The sequence below is a fragment of the Natrix helvetica genome (genome assembly GCF_964273705.1).
Source record: "Natrix helvetica genome assembly, chromosome: 7".
NCBI lineage: Eukaryota > Metazoa > Chordata > Lepidosauria > Squamata > Natricidae > Natrix > Natrix helvetica.
In genome coordinates, this window is record NC_138558.1 from 40239752 (window position 1) to 40254874 (window position 15123).

Here is a 15123-nt window from a genome sequence, read left to right on the forward strand (position 1 = left end):
ATTTTTATCATGACATTTTAGGGGGAAAATGTCTCACTAGGTGACATTGCTTAGGTACAGTGATTCAGTATAGATCACAATGAGCTTCCTAATTATCCATGGATTTGAGAAAAAACAAATTGTGATTACTACCGGTTTTTCTTTTTTGATATATAAAGGAAAGAGGTTCAAATCAGAATTCTATGGGATCTCTTAGAAACAAAACCTAGAACTTACAAAGAAGTAGGATTTCCCAAAGAATTCTGAATTTACACACTATTATTCAATAGAAGGTGGAATTCTTGTGAAGCTGATTAAAGTATGAGATCATGTTTCCCTGAGCAGCTGCTAGAAAGGCATGCCTATCATTTGAGAATGATGCCTTGATAGTCAAGGCATGTAATACGGTATGTATGTATATATATTTGCGTAAGCCAAAAATACTTGCATGGTGTGGTAATTTGTCACCTTTTGCAAAAGTGCATGCCAGGCTTCTTCCTAGCTCCAAAATGGAGCATGTTTTGTCTACTAGTAGTTGATTGTTAATATTTAAAATATCCAATTGGGTTTTTCATTACTCTCATGCTTAAATCATATTTTTATACAGACATTGCACAGAGATTAGAAATGTTATGGCTTTGCTTGTATTCCTTTCCTTTTTAATAAAATAATGCTACAAAGGCTCTTTTTTTTTAAAGCTCCTTTTATGTGTATGTAGAACTGGAAAAACATATTTCAAAAAGGCTCCATTGTTCTTTTTTAAGAGGGCTCCTTTAATAGAGTGGAATTAAAAGGTCACTTGAGGAGGGCTAGAGTGAAAGATACATAGAGCCCTGTAGACAAGTTTATTGAGTTGTTTTTTCCAACTGGTTAGCTATCTTAAAATCTTGCTTATTCTCAGATGTAGCTAGCAATGAATTCCATCATATTAAAACATGATCCCATTAGAGATTAGTGCTGCTTGCATGCGAGGAGGGGGAATTGCATGAAAATTGTTTGGTACATGGCAGTATTACTAATGCCTAAATTACAATGTATATATATTAATCCAACCTTTTCCTCTCAATTTATTGGGCTTGTCATTGACTATGGCAACTGAGAACACTATATGTTTTAGTCCCAACCCATTTGCATTCTAATTCCTGGCTAGCATTGAACACAGCTAGGTAAGTTTGTCTGGGCAAGAGAATTTTATTTAAGATGTGGTCAGTAGGGGCCAGGAACTAGGATCATTGCAGTAATAGCAATAGCAATAGTACTTAGACTTACATACTGCCCCAAAATGCTTTACAAAACTCTCTGGGCAGTTTACAATGTCAGGGTATTCCAACCAACAATCTGACTCTTCATTTTATCGACCTAAAATACTGCACCACTCACCACTAGAGCTCCCTAATCTAATAGTTATTAGAATGAGAAAAACAACAAATTAATTGGTTAATTAATTAATAACTCTTTTTTTTCTAGTCTGTTCCATGATTTGGTAATGCAAACTGATTTTTCTCTTCCTATTTTTATTTTTAGCCTCTGATTTTATTCCAATCCGGCTGGTGGATGGGAGGAGCACTTATGAAGGAAGAGTTGAAGTCTACCATGCTGGCCAATGGGGAACTATCTGTGATGACCAGTGGGATGATGCTGATGCTGAGGTAGTCTGCAGGCAGCTTGGCTTTGGGTTAGTTTGTACTAGATATGTTATTTTCATTCAAAAAACTAAAAGCACTCAAAATGTTTAAGAAACTTCAAAATGCTTGTTGTCCTTCATATAGCTAATCAGTTTTGAAATCCAATAGCATTATTTTTAAAAATAAACTTCCTGAAAATTTTGGAGGATTGGTTCTCATTCTTCCATATCTTAACTCTCATCAGTCACTTTGTTAAATAATCTGTTTTCCCAAAAATAAAACAAAAGGTGTTTTTTTTTCTTTAGAAGGATGCATATATCTTTTCAGACATTTTGTTATAGTATTTGTTAGTTACAGTATGTTTAAAGTTATAAAAAGGGCAGTAATATTGATGACACTATTTTAAATTAAAGCTAATTACAGCTCAAGTGTTATTTGGCACTTTGAGAATAGTTTTCCATGTTCCCAATCCAATAACTATTCAAATAATGATAGAGAAAATTGACTATTGTAAAATTCTCTGCCCCAAGATAATGGCTTTGCACTTCCTCTTTGTCCCTTTCTCTTTCTATTGTGGATTTTCTGCCTAATTTCAGGAGGAAAGTCAAACTCACTTTATCTACTTCTGTTTACTTGGTACATATACCACAGCTTCAGAAACACAGTTTTAGAAATGGGTCAGTGATTTGGGAAACGCTTAAGTAAAAAAGGACTTTATATGTCATAATATGCTCAAATGGGAACCATTTTATTGTTTATTATTGAATATAGCAGAATACAACCATTTGGTTAATTGATGGTTTTTAAGCAGTTATTCGACTATGAACATTATCTTTGTTACGTAAGTATCTGTTAGATATTAACATATATCGGAGGAAGTCTCCTCTCTGGTCCGCTGCTACAGCGGGAAACAGGTATCGCTCTGATTGGTCGAGAGGCGTACCCGAGTACTATAAAAGGGGAACCCTCCGGCCACAGAGCAAGCTGGATCACTACTACTACTAATAAAGAGCTGTTAAGTCACTTCGTGTCCGCAGTCTGTTCTCTCGTTGCCCAGATCTAACAGTATCCATACGTGTCCATAAGTCATCCTTCTCCAAGTGGTGCTCTCCAAATTTATGAGATCATTGCTTTAAAAAATCCAGGCTAGTTATATTCTCAGTAGATCTGGAGGCATTCGATTTAGAACCAGGGGAATTCAGAAGCTGCTTGTGCCTTTTATTCGTCCCAAAAGAAGCTGAGCCTGAATTTACTGCAAGCTAATTTTCACAAAGAGGAAGAACAAACCAAAAACAAAAGATCCCCACCCCCCAACTCAACCCAATATAAACACAGATAAAAAATCCTGCACAACGTCCAGATCTTTCATCCTATCAACAGAGGGTCCTGAATAAAAATGTAGATTTACCTCTCTCTGTCAGTGTCTCTGCCTGCTTCCCTGCCTGCCTCCCTCTCTTCCCCCCACCCTCTCTCTCACACACACAGTCACACCTCTGCCAGAAGCTGTACTATAAAGAAAGAGGTTCAAAAGATTGAATAACTCCCAATTCAAATGAATTACTTATAAAATAAGATACAGAATTTATAAAATTAATGTTCTTTGTTTACTGTGCTGGTCATTGACCAAATAAAAATTACTTGACAAAAACATTCCTACCCCAATGTACAAATCATCATTCTCATTTAGATAAACTGCGTGACACACTGTGGTGGAAAAGGCCCTCCCCCCTAAATCTGAAGAAGATCCAAATTATTATTTCATAGCATGTCACAGTGAGTCACTTGGTTCTTGCACTCAGACAAGTCAGAGCAAGAGCTCCAAGGTCACATAGTTCCCATATAGGATGTTCATCATAGACAGCTTGAATATGGCATGTCCATTAGCAAAAAGTCCCAAATACAGCCAAAATTGCTTTACACTGATAAAGAAGCAAGATCATCACAAAGGGAGATGGAAGTTTCCCTTCACAATGTGAAATCACTACTAGAAAGGAAACACAGAAGGCTTGAGCCAATTGCTGCTCTAGAAGCTGACAATGGAAGAAGGGAGAGATAAAGAGGCATGGTAGAATGTATCTTTGAATCATTCCTCCTCTCAAGCCATGAACTCTTCAACCAATTAGTCACTATCAGGCACAAGCTGGTACAAGAATTCCATTCCTAAATATGCTACTAGAGCTGCACAGTAAAGACAGTAGAAACAAACACATGTGTAATGCTATACTTATATAAGTCAAATATGATTACATCATTGAAACATCCTGAGGTCTTATTTCCACACTACATACTCACATGGAAACACATGAGTATACACATTCCCCCTTTCATCTTTGCAGCAGAAACTACAAAAGGGGTGAAGAGCAACAGACAGATGATGAGGAAAAGAAAAGAGCATAGTTTTAATTATGTCTTTCAGAGAGGGTTAATCTAACTCAGCAAGATTTCAAATAAGGTTAAACTTCAAATTAATTCTAAAATTCTTTCAAGGATCTATCAGTTTGGAATCAGCCAGCACCTAAATTATGTCCATTCCTTTATTTTCAAAAGTTTCTTCTATTCTTATCAGCTAATTCAGAGGTGTCAAACTCTTGGCCTGCAGGCTGCACGCATCACATGCTGGTCACTCCCATGCCCCATTTTAGTGAAGAGGAAAAAAGTTGCAATACGTCAGGTGACAACAATGTGTCGTTGCGAGTTTGACACCCCTGTGCTAATATATGACCCATTCAGTTAACACAAATTGTTGAGGCAACAGGAAATCATCTTTTTACCAGTCAAATACTTGGGATGCTTCTAGTGGATAAAGTTACTAAGATTTATTTCATCACAAATTTTGTAAGTCCTGAAACACCTATTATTTCTTGCTAGTATACATGTTTCTTGAATGAGTTTTAGCTAGCAATCTGAATACATGGTATTCAGGTAAACGTCTGCCTTACCTCATGACCCTTGTCCCACTTGTCTAATGAAGGGTCTTGGTTTAATAAGACCTGACAACGTTATTTAGATGGTCTAATTTGAATTTGTATTTGAAATTGCAAGCCAGCAGTTGAAGAGTAAAAATACCAGTATAAAAGTAATTAACTTAAGATTTAATTAAAACAAATTGATTTATGGAAAGGCCATACCTGTAAAATAGTATTGTCTTCATACAGTATAGGAAATATTAGTGGCATTAACATCAAAATATATACAGTAAATTTGAACAGTTTTGAAAACTTCGTGACAAGCTTCAAAAAATACACTTGTGTGAAGTAGCAAAACACACTGATGGGCCTCACTAGAAAACTAGTTCTACTTTCATTGTTTCCCAAAAATGTTGATGTCAATTTTTTCTTTCTTCTGTCTGATAGTTGTGGATTCTCTGTACTAACCTCGAGTATTGGTAATAAATAGGATAAGGTTAATAGGCTGCTTAAGTTTAACTTTGCTTTAATTCTTAACATTGTTTTAGTGGAAGCTGCTTTGTAGACCTGCGAGAGGAAATATTTACATGTTAGGGAGAGAGGCTTTGAATCAGTCTTGACTTTAGTAGTGTGTTAAAAATAATTTTCCAGAAACAAGGCAAGCTGCTGTAGAAAGGAGGTTGATCCATTTATTTCCCCACAACAAGGAGGTTTGTTCTTGATGGCAGCAATTAGATGGTACATCGGTCAAGTTTTTATAGGATTTTGAGGCTTTTATAGTAAATGTGTGGAGTAGGGCTGTGTAGTCTGTGCCTTTGTGTGTGTGACTGGTGCTTCCATTTCTAGAGGAAACATTGTAATTCTTATTTCCTATACCTGTAAGTTCTCTTTTTGTTATATATATGGATTTTGTAGTTGCCCCTTAAGGGTGTAGGAAGTGTGGGCATAAATGCTTTTGTCTTTTTAATTTGGTTTGTCTTGCACGGGATCAGCTTCTTCCTATTTCAGCTCTTTGCATAATCAGCTTGTCTCAGGCTAAAACCAGTGATGAGCAATTCAGGAAGGTGGGGGGGTTCTTTTATTCTTATGGGATATCTCTTATTATTCTTTGGGAATTTATTTCTAATGAGGAATTTCCTTCTATTCTTGAGAGATCACTTCCAGAAGTGTTTTGCCAATGGCTCTTTTCAAGGGCTGAGAGAGAATAAATGGCCAGCCTCAGTCATTGGGCTGGTTTAATTTGTTAGCTAAGGCAGAACTGGTTTCTAGCCTAGTGCCTTAACACTACATCAAACTGGCTTTCTAAAATATTCAGCTAACTGGTTATAAATACATTAATTGAATGAATGAACGAACAAACAAGCATTATAAAGGAGAATCTATCTATCTATCATCTATCTATCTATCTATCTATCTATCTATCTATCTATCTATCTATCATCTATCTATCTATCTATTTATTATTTTGGTCTTTTGGAAACAGACAGACATGCAAATAATATTAAAAAGAAAACACAGATTGAAGAATGGATGCTCAGAGATTAGTTTTTAACCAAATTGATCTAGGTGTTTCATTTGCAATAATCTTCATGTGTGTGCAATCAAAATATGTATGCTATTGCTCCTTGCATTTATATTCATATCTCATGAAAACCAAAACTAAGTATTTCAAACTCTACAGTTCTGTGGATTTCAACCCAAGCTTATGTCCAAACAGAATGTCAGAGACTGGGCTATGAGCTTTTGTTAACTCAATGAAGTTTCTGAATTTCCTTTCTAAGTCTTTCTTCTTAATTTGCTGCTCAGCATGTTACTTTAAATATTGGATGAGACTGGGAGTGGCTTCAGTCTTGTGAATGGATCTCTCATAGAATCTAGGTGTGGAATGCAAGCTTAGTATAGATGCAAGCACTTGTATGGAATTCAAATATTTTTTTGATCCCAATTTAGATTGCAATTTAAATTTCAACTTAAATTTGCAGTTTCAAAAACATTCCACAAGTTGAATGGAAGTTCCATTTGCCTTAAACTCATATTATTACTCATTTTTATTTAAAAAATATGCAAAGCTGTAATGTAAAAAAAGAATGATGCTCTGACCAATAGACTCATTTTCTAAGAATTGAAATCTACCAAGAAATGAAAGATAAGAGATATAGTAGCTGGGCATGGGATGACCGAGTCCCTTCGGGGAGAGGGGGCGGTCTATAAATTTAATAAAATTCAAAATTCAAATGACGTGAGAAAGAGATACTTAGCTATGTGGATCTTCTCAGTTAATCCAGCTGCAGATTGTAAACTAAAACCTCTTGGCAATAACCTTCCTGATTGTCATAGATAGTCTTTGGTATTACTATGCAATATGCTTTCCAGGATTCACAAACAGAGAACATGAAGTCTCCGTTCAAGACTTCAAATAAAGTCTTATTTTATTTGAATTCCTAACCTCCAGGCATTTGAAATTAAGTCTCAGCAGTGTAAGCCTATAAGAGATCTTTTCATATAATTCCTTGCAGTATAATAACTCTTTTGCAAACCAATTTATTGCCTTGCCATTTTTGATCTTTTCCTCTTTTACTTACGGGGTAATGAATAAAAGGATTATCAAGAGATTAGGAACATTAAAAAATGTTGTGTTTATTATGAAGTGTGCTTGCTTAAAAGTTCAGTGATGTGAATGATATTAATGTTATGAAACATATTTTAGAAAAGTGTATAAATTAGAAATGAAAAGTATGAATGGAGAGACACTTCTAGTTTTAAATAGAATCCCTCATGTATAATAATCTCTTCCAAACCCCTCAGAAAGCTTCTTGGTAACTAGTCCAAAGAAGATAGCTAGGGCAAAAAATGGATTCAGCATTAAACATGGATTTGCATTTGACATATAATCATTTAATGTATATTCATGCTTTTGTGAATCTGAGTACATATGGAAAAGAGTTTAATCTCCCCCTTTAGTAGTTTCAGCAATGAATAGAATAGCGTGACAGAAATCCAAACCTCCAGTGGATAGCAACAAAGAATGAGTGTTTTTAATAATAATAATAATAAATTTGAATTTATTAGCCGCTCCCTTTCCAGGCAGGACTCGGGGCGGCGTACAGTGGGCATATAGAACATAGAAACATGTATACAAACACATAAACATACAAAAATACAGAGACACACATGCACGGAGGAGGTAACCAATTACAACATTTAGACAGTTAAAATCCCCATTAAAATACCCAATTGTAAAAAACCCAATGTACAATTAAAATTTAGAATTTAAAAAGACAGTCAGGAGGAGTGAGAAAAAAAATTACGGTTGAGCCAGGCCAGATAATTGAAAGAGGTGGGTCTTCAGCTGTACACGGAAGGAGCGGAGATCGGAAGTGATCCTGATGTCACGGGGGAGGTCATTCCACAGGGCTGGGCCCATCACAGAGAAGGCTCTGCTCCTGGGTGTCGCCCCCCGACACTGTTTGGTGGACGGCACCCGGAGAAGTCCCTCTCTGTGTGAACGAATTGGTCGTAGGGATGTGTGGGGCAGGATGCGATCCTGCATGTAACTAGGCCCTGTGCCATGAAGCGCTTTAAAGATCATAATCAAAACCTTGAAACGCACTCGGTAGACCACAGGAAGCCAGTGCAGCTCGCGCAGGAGAGGTGTTACCGGGGAGTATCTAGTCCTCCCCATAATCACCCGCGCGGCCGCGTTCTGGACCAACTGCAGTCTCCGAGTGCATCTCAAGGGAAGCCCCATGTAGAGAGCATTGCAGTAGTCCAGGCGAGACGTCACTAGCGCATGGGTGACTGTGCGTAGGGCATCCCGGTCCAATAAGGGGCGCAATTGGCGCATCAGGCGGACCTGATGGAACGCCCCCCTTGCCACGGCTGTTACATGGTCATCCATGGACAGCCGGGCATCTAGGAGGACGCCCAAATTGCGCACCTGTTCCATGGGGGCTAGTTGCACGCCCCCAATGGCCAGGGATGGAAGCACCTGGTTGAACCGGGAGGCCGGAAGCCACAGCCACTCTGTCTTGGAAGGGTTGAGTTTTAGTCGGTTGCCATCCATCCAGTGCTTTTTTGCTGCCTTTTGATTTTTGCAGTCCTTACTCTTGAAGCAATCCACACTCATTAGATTGTTCTTTGTATTGAAAAAATATCAATGGTATAAATAGCACTTTAGGAGAACAATTATAACTGACAAAAAAGAAAGGATTATATTTTACTTTCTACTTGATATTCTCCTGATGATTATGAACCCCCATCCCCAACAGCTATTAAAACTGTATATTAAACATACACATAGAACCATTTACGTAGTTCCAACAAGTTTAATTGATAATTCCATTTTCCATAATTAGACTTAAAACCACTTAGACAGCCATAAGAATTGGCTGGTGACTGGTATTGCATGTAGGGATTTGCACAGAACACACTGTGAAACAGAACAAGCATGAAGAATCACCTTCTGTAAACCAAATCCAGTCCACCTTTCTTTATTTCTTTTTCCTCTGCTACATTGAAATTTTAATCAGTTGAATGAATTGCTGAGCACAGGGGCAGAGGGCTAAGGTTCGTGGGAAGATGGTTCTAAGGTGGAACGTAGCATGGAAACATAGTTGACTGCCTGAGTGACCAGTTAAGTATCTACCTTGGTAACACACAGTTGAATGCCCACAATGTTCCCTGCTGGGATATGTCCCTGATATATGTGTCTGAATGCCAATTTATCTCTTTGCTGATAAAGGCTGATGATGATGTCTTGGGTGACAAAAAAAGACAAATATTCCTGTATTTGATAGATTTCTTAAAGAAATCATGTCCTAAAACAGTAGCCAATCCTTATATCATTTCTTCTTGGTCAATTGTCAAGAAATTTTTAAATATTATTTATAAGTAACTATCATAGGAAAGATATTCCTTTCTCACCCTAGTCTATAATTTATTTCTGCTTCACTAGTTCTGTTTCTTCATAGCTGGCAGCCATCCTGATTATGAGATTCGGTTATAAATTCACACTGCTCTAGACAAAGAAACATTTTTTTAAAAAAATTATTAGTCATGAAGGACACTGAGATTTATCTTGGGAAAATGTGTTGAAAATAAACCAGGATGCACAAATCATTTTAAATGTAAGCCTGGGTTTTTCAACTGTTTATACTATAACTGGCTTTGTATCCAAAATGGGGCCTTATTTCAAATTTTACTCCCCCTTCTTTCTCTACTTATGTTTATATTTTCTCTTGAGGGTTTCCTCCCATCCATATCTCTTGTGCCAGTTTATTGCATTTTGAAAACAAAAAGCATTTGAATTTATATTTTTCTTCTCCTAAGCTATTTTAATATGTTCATTTAAATAAAAAATAACAGGTTCTCTAGTTTAAGGATTATATATTGTATTTCCCAAATGAAATATATTTACTTAAAAGGCTATAGAAAATCAGCAGAAGGTCTCATTGATGTATGGCCTTAGTATCATTTTGAATGGTAGAATTTGCATAAGTCGTATAGATCATTTACGCAGTTAAATTGCACAGTGCTTGTCTTGCCATCAGTTTTCCTCTGTTTATTATGTTTGGACAGTGGAGTTGCCAAGTCATGGAGCCAGGCTCATTTTGGAGAGGGCTCAGGTCCTGTGCTACTGGATGAAGTACGTTGTACAGGAAATGAGTTGTCTATAGAACAGTGCCTAAAGAGTTCCTGGCAAGAACACAACTGTGGCCATAAAGAAGATGCAGGGGTTTCATGCACACCTCTGGCAGGTATGCAACCAAGGAATCACTTTTCTGAACCAGAATCACTGCATGGGTTAAGATTAATTGGCACAAAGTGGTTGAATATTTTTTTAAACATCTTTCAACAATGGAGAAGGTAACATTTCTTGATGCAGACCAAAGGCCTCATTTTGGCTTCCAGGATGTATTGGCCACATTTAAAAACAAGGGTGAAAGGAAATGCCTATGCCTGATGAGGGAAGAACTTGCTATGCAACATAATTGCAGGGAGGATGAATGTAAGTTAAGTATCAACATCTATAAACAGTTGTGAAACTTCTGTTTATCTTCTCTTTAGCATATCCTGTATTTAACCTAAACATTTTCAAATACCTATTGGTTTTTTTAAAGGATGATTTGCTTCCCTAGAAGTTTTCCATTGAAATGACTTAGTAATGGAGTAGCTCTGGTTCTGTGAACTATGAAGAATATCAATGATTCAGAAAGTCCATGTTCCACATGAAGACATTCCTGCCATTTATTCTAAAAATATTCTGGTTTTCCCTGACTGTTTTGTGTCTGATTTAACCCAATTACAGTCCTTAGGCAGTGTAGATTAGTGAGTGAAAGGACATTTGTTTGTGTGGGATTTAACAGAAAGGCACAAGTTAGGGATATAAATTATCCTCTCTTTTATTTTTGTCTATAGTTTTGTCTCATAAATTATGAGCTTCTGGGATGAGAAATTACACAACAACAACAATAGCATGCAGAGGTGCTTGGGTAGACACAATACAAATAAAACCAATGCACTCCAATTTTATTAAAATATTTTTAGCAGGAAATTAAAATATCCGTGTTCCTCTAACGTTGTTTTTCATTTAAATGATGCAAAAAGTTATTATCTAGCCTATAATTGTTCTGTTATGTAGTGCAGTTTCTTTTCTGCAATAGCAACATAACTAAAATACACTCTAATTTTGAATGCCACAGATGGTGCAGTTCGACTAGTTGCTGGAAAAAGCAATCACGAGGGACGGCTGGAGGTGCTTTATAATGGGCAATGGGGCACAGTCTGTGATGATGGATGGACTGAATGGAATACGCAGGTGGTTTGTCGACAACTGGGCTTTAAGTAAGCTCCATTTATGTGAAGCTACTAATGATTATGCCGAGCAATGCTGATAATAGTTCAGTGAATTGCACCTGCTTTGCTTCTTTGCTTTCTGATCAAAATCTAATCTTGTTTAATACTGTGGCCTAGAAATGATACAACAAAGAAAAGCGAAAATTAGTTTTTAAAAAAAACCTAACTCTGGTTGGAAAAAAGGGCAAGAATTATTATCTTTATTTACTTATTTTTGCAGCGTGAACTATAATTCAGCTTGACTTTTCTGTATTGGAAATTGTAATGAATGAACAATTTGTTATGAGAATATTCAGATTCTAATATTAACACAGAAATTGAGACCATAATTGAGGAAATACAGAGCTCAGGATTGCTATGCTTTGGGCAAGCAACCTGGACATTTGTAAGATCATTTTATTTTTATGTAATTATTAATCAACTCCACGGCAAATCCATTTTACAGAAAGTGACTTTGGTGGCCTACCGCAATCCAGTAAAACTGTAAGACAATAAAACAGTTATCTAAAACCATTAAAAACCAATAAAGACAAAATGAAGAAAGAAATTAATAGGCAGAGGAATATTAACAATAAAGGAGCTACCTCAATAATTCACCCATCCCTTGGGGTTCCCATGACTGCTGGTATAACCAGGTCTTGATGATCTTCAAAATGATCATCCACAGTGATGAGGCTTTCTTTGCAGGGGGGGAAATTCACATTGTGGGCACCATAGTAGAAAAGCCCATTGCCAAATGAAGCTTGGAACCCTTAACATGCCCATTCTATTGGATCTGGTGAGCTGGGCAGGGCAGATTGAATCAAAAAGAGACAAATAACTTAGAATAACCTGGTCCCATGCCATGTACCATATTTTTGGAGTATAAGACGCACTGGAGTACAAGACGCACCAAGATTTTGAAGAGGCAAATTAAAAAAAAAAAAGCTTTTGCACTCTGCAGACCTCCCAAAAATGGCCCATTCACAAAAATGTGCCCATTTTTTGTCAAACAAAGGGGCATACGTACCCTTTAAGAGGCTTGTAGAGTGCTCCTGGGGGTTGAGAGGGGCAAAATGAGCAAAGAATGGCCCGTTTCTCGTGAAAATGAGCCCGTTTTTAGTAAAACAAAAAAAGGGCACGAATAGCCTTTAGAGTGCTGCAGGGGGCTGAGCGGGGCAAAAACGAGAAAAAAAAATGCCCATTTTTGTCTCATTTCTGCCCTCCCCAGCCCCAGTAGCACCCTGGAAGCCTCCTAAAGGCTATGCATAGCCATTTTTGCAAAGGGAGTGGGGCTTCGGAAGGCCAAAAATGCTGTATTTAGTGTATAAGATGCACCCAGATTTTCAGCCTCTTTTTTGAGGGAAAAAGGTGTGTCTTATACTCCGAAAAATACGGTACATCTTTAAAGGCCAATACCAGCACCTTGAATTGAATCTGGAAACAAAATTCATACAATCCAGACTTCATATTAGATATATTCCAAAATGCTGAACTCTCATTCACCCTCATTCATACATTGCTCTAAAGCATAATTTGATTGATTTCATTTTGGCTTAAAAGCATAGTGTGCAATCCCAGCTATTTTCATTTGAAAGTCCTGGTTTATGGCTTTGCATGATGTATGATCCGAGCCAACTGCAGTTTATTCAATAGATTGTTGTTAGCAGTTTGACTTCTGGCTACCTAAGGTCACTGATTTAATGCTTATGTCTTATTAGACCCTGCAGAGAAAATTCACAGTGCAGAAGAAAGGGAATATATATGGGTTTAATGTATTACATTTATGAACATAGTTTAAAGGAGTAGTTAAGCAATTGGTAGCATCACATTTATAGCAGATATCAATGGTGAAATATGTCAGAATAATATATTGAGTTTGAGCATTAATAAATATAGCCATAGATTCTACCAACAAGCCTAATTTAAAAGTGAAAAAATATTTATTCAAAATACAATAGATATCAATGAAATCAAGACTGATCATGTAATATATTTATGGTATTTATTATAACTGTGTTAAGTGCTAATGTCTATGTAAACAGGAATGGGAAAATTGTTTCAGAACGCTTCTTAGAAGAAAATACAGGACCCATCTGGCTGGATGACATTACCTGCTCTGGAAAAGAGTTTAACATTCTACAATGTTCTAAAGGGGACTGGGGACAGCATGATTGCAGCCACCAGGAAGATATTAGTATAAATTGCTATCGACACAATGACAGCCACAAAGCCTTGTTAGGTAAATTACCTTTTATTGTATTTATTTATTCATCATATATGTAGAGCTGCCCATCTCACAAGAAAGGAATTCTTTTTTACATGGACGTCTGATTCCAAAACATTAAATGGTGTTTTGTAGTGTCTGGAAGGAGAGAATGGAAAATTAGTCTGAAAATTAGATATCCCTCAATTGTATTGAAACTATTGGGCTTAGAATTCTCATTCATCATGAAGTTTCTTGTCTTATTGCATTTGGAAAGCACCAGTTGGAGAAGCAAATGATTAGCAATCAGGGATCTCCATTTCTATTGCTGGATTTTCCAGTTAAACAAGAGACGTATTATCTAGTCTATTGAAGATATTGTTTGATAAAATAATCCCGGGCAGAATGGATTCAACAGCCTGGGTTTTATAAAAAGAATATATTTTGTCCTTGCATTAGGAGGTATTAAAAAATATTACATGCAAGCAAAAACAACAGAGTCTCCCTTCAAAATACGAAACTCTAATCTTAACATGACTTCTGGACAGAATAATTGCTCTATTAGAGAAACGTTTTCGTAAAAATGTTTATATTTAGTCTTTTTAAAAAGCTGGCAATAATGGTATCCTACAAGCTTCAATGCCCAAGCATTGCAAAAAAACAAAGGGGGGGGGGGTTAACACTGAAAGCCACTGTGATGTGATAATCAAGTGCTGAACTGTAAACAGGAAGGAACCATGTTTGAGTCTACTCTTATACACAGAACCTTGATGACTTTAAGCAGTCATTGTAGCTGAGTCCAGCCTATGTCTCAGGGTAATTATTTGGGGAAAAATAAGGAGAGAGTTCTGTGTATTGGATATTGAACCCCTGAATGAAACATCTGATATGAATCAAATATAATATAGAGTAGGTTTTCTAGTTTGTTCTAACTACCCTGAAATATAGCAAAAGATTAGAACTTAAAAATGTACACAAACATTTTTAAACCGTTAAGGCAATTTAGTGTGAGCATCCCTTACCCTAATAAAATATCTGTTGAATATTTCCTAACCCCCACAGCTAATATCTTCAAGCATATTGTTAAACAATTAAGTCTACTATAAGATTAAAAACCTGAACTAAATTTATTTCCATAGCTATGTTCTTTGTCTGCTCCTGACTCTCTTCACTGCTTTCTTTTTAAACTTCCTAATATCCCAAATGTGTTATTATCCAATAGCATGCCTATGTAGGGGAGACAAAGTATATTTCTAAGAATGGAAAATTTAAACTCAGAATACAGGAATTCACATTTTGGTGCCAGTTTACATAAACATATGGATTTTTGTTGCAGTGCTCATAATGCATAAAACTGAATCTGTCTGGAAATAAAAATGGTATGTTATCTTTTGGTTAAATAGAACCATATGGTAAAATTCCTTTTTCAGTACTGAGACTTATATTACTTTTATAGTTTTGAAACAATATTCCAAGTAGTAAAAGTCAGTTCACCAAAAATGAACTTTTCTATATTTTATGTCCTGTGTCTTTTCACAAGAAATATGCACTTATATTTACATTATACAGCATG

General features: G+C 36.5%; 1 protein-coding gene across 1 annotated transcript in view; it reads left to right on the plus strand.

The window, feature by feature from the left end:
* PRSS12 (serine protease 12) overlaps positions 1-15123 on the plus strand; it is a 44543-nt gene that overhangs the window by 12676 nt on the left and 16744 nt on the right. The window contains exons 4-7 of the mRNA XM_081959570.1: positions 1504-1654; positions 10088-10266; positions 11212-11353; positions 13390-13586. Of these exons, the coding sequence (XP_081815696.1) occupies positions 1504-1654; positions 10088-10266; positions 11212-11353; positions 13390-13586 (669 nt within the window). The remainder of the gene's footprint in view (positions 1-1503; positions 1655-10087; positions 10267-11211; positions 11354-13389; positions 13587-15123) is intronic.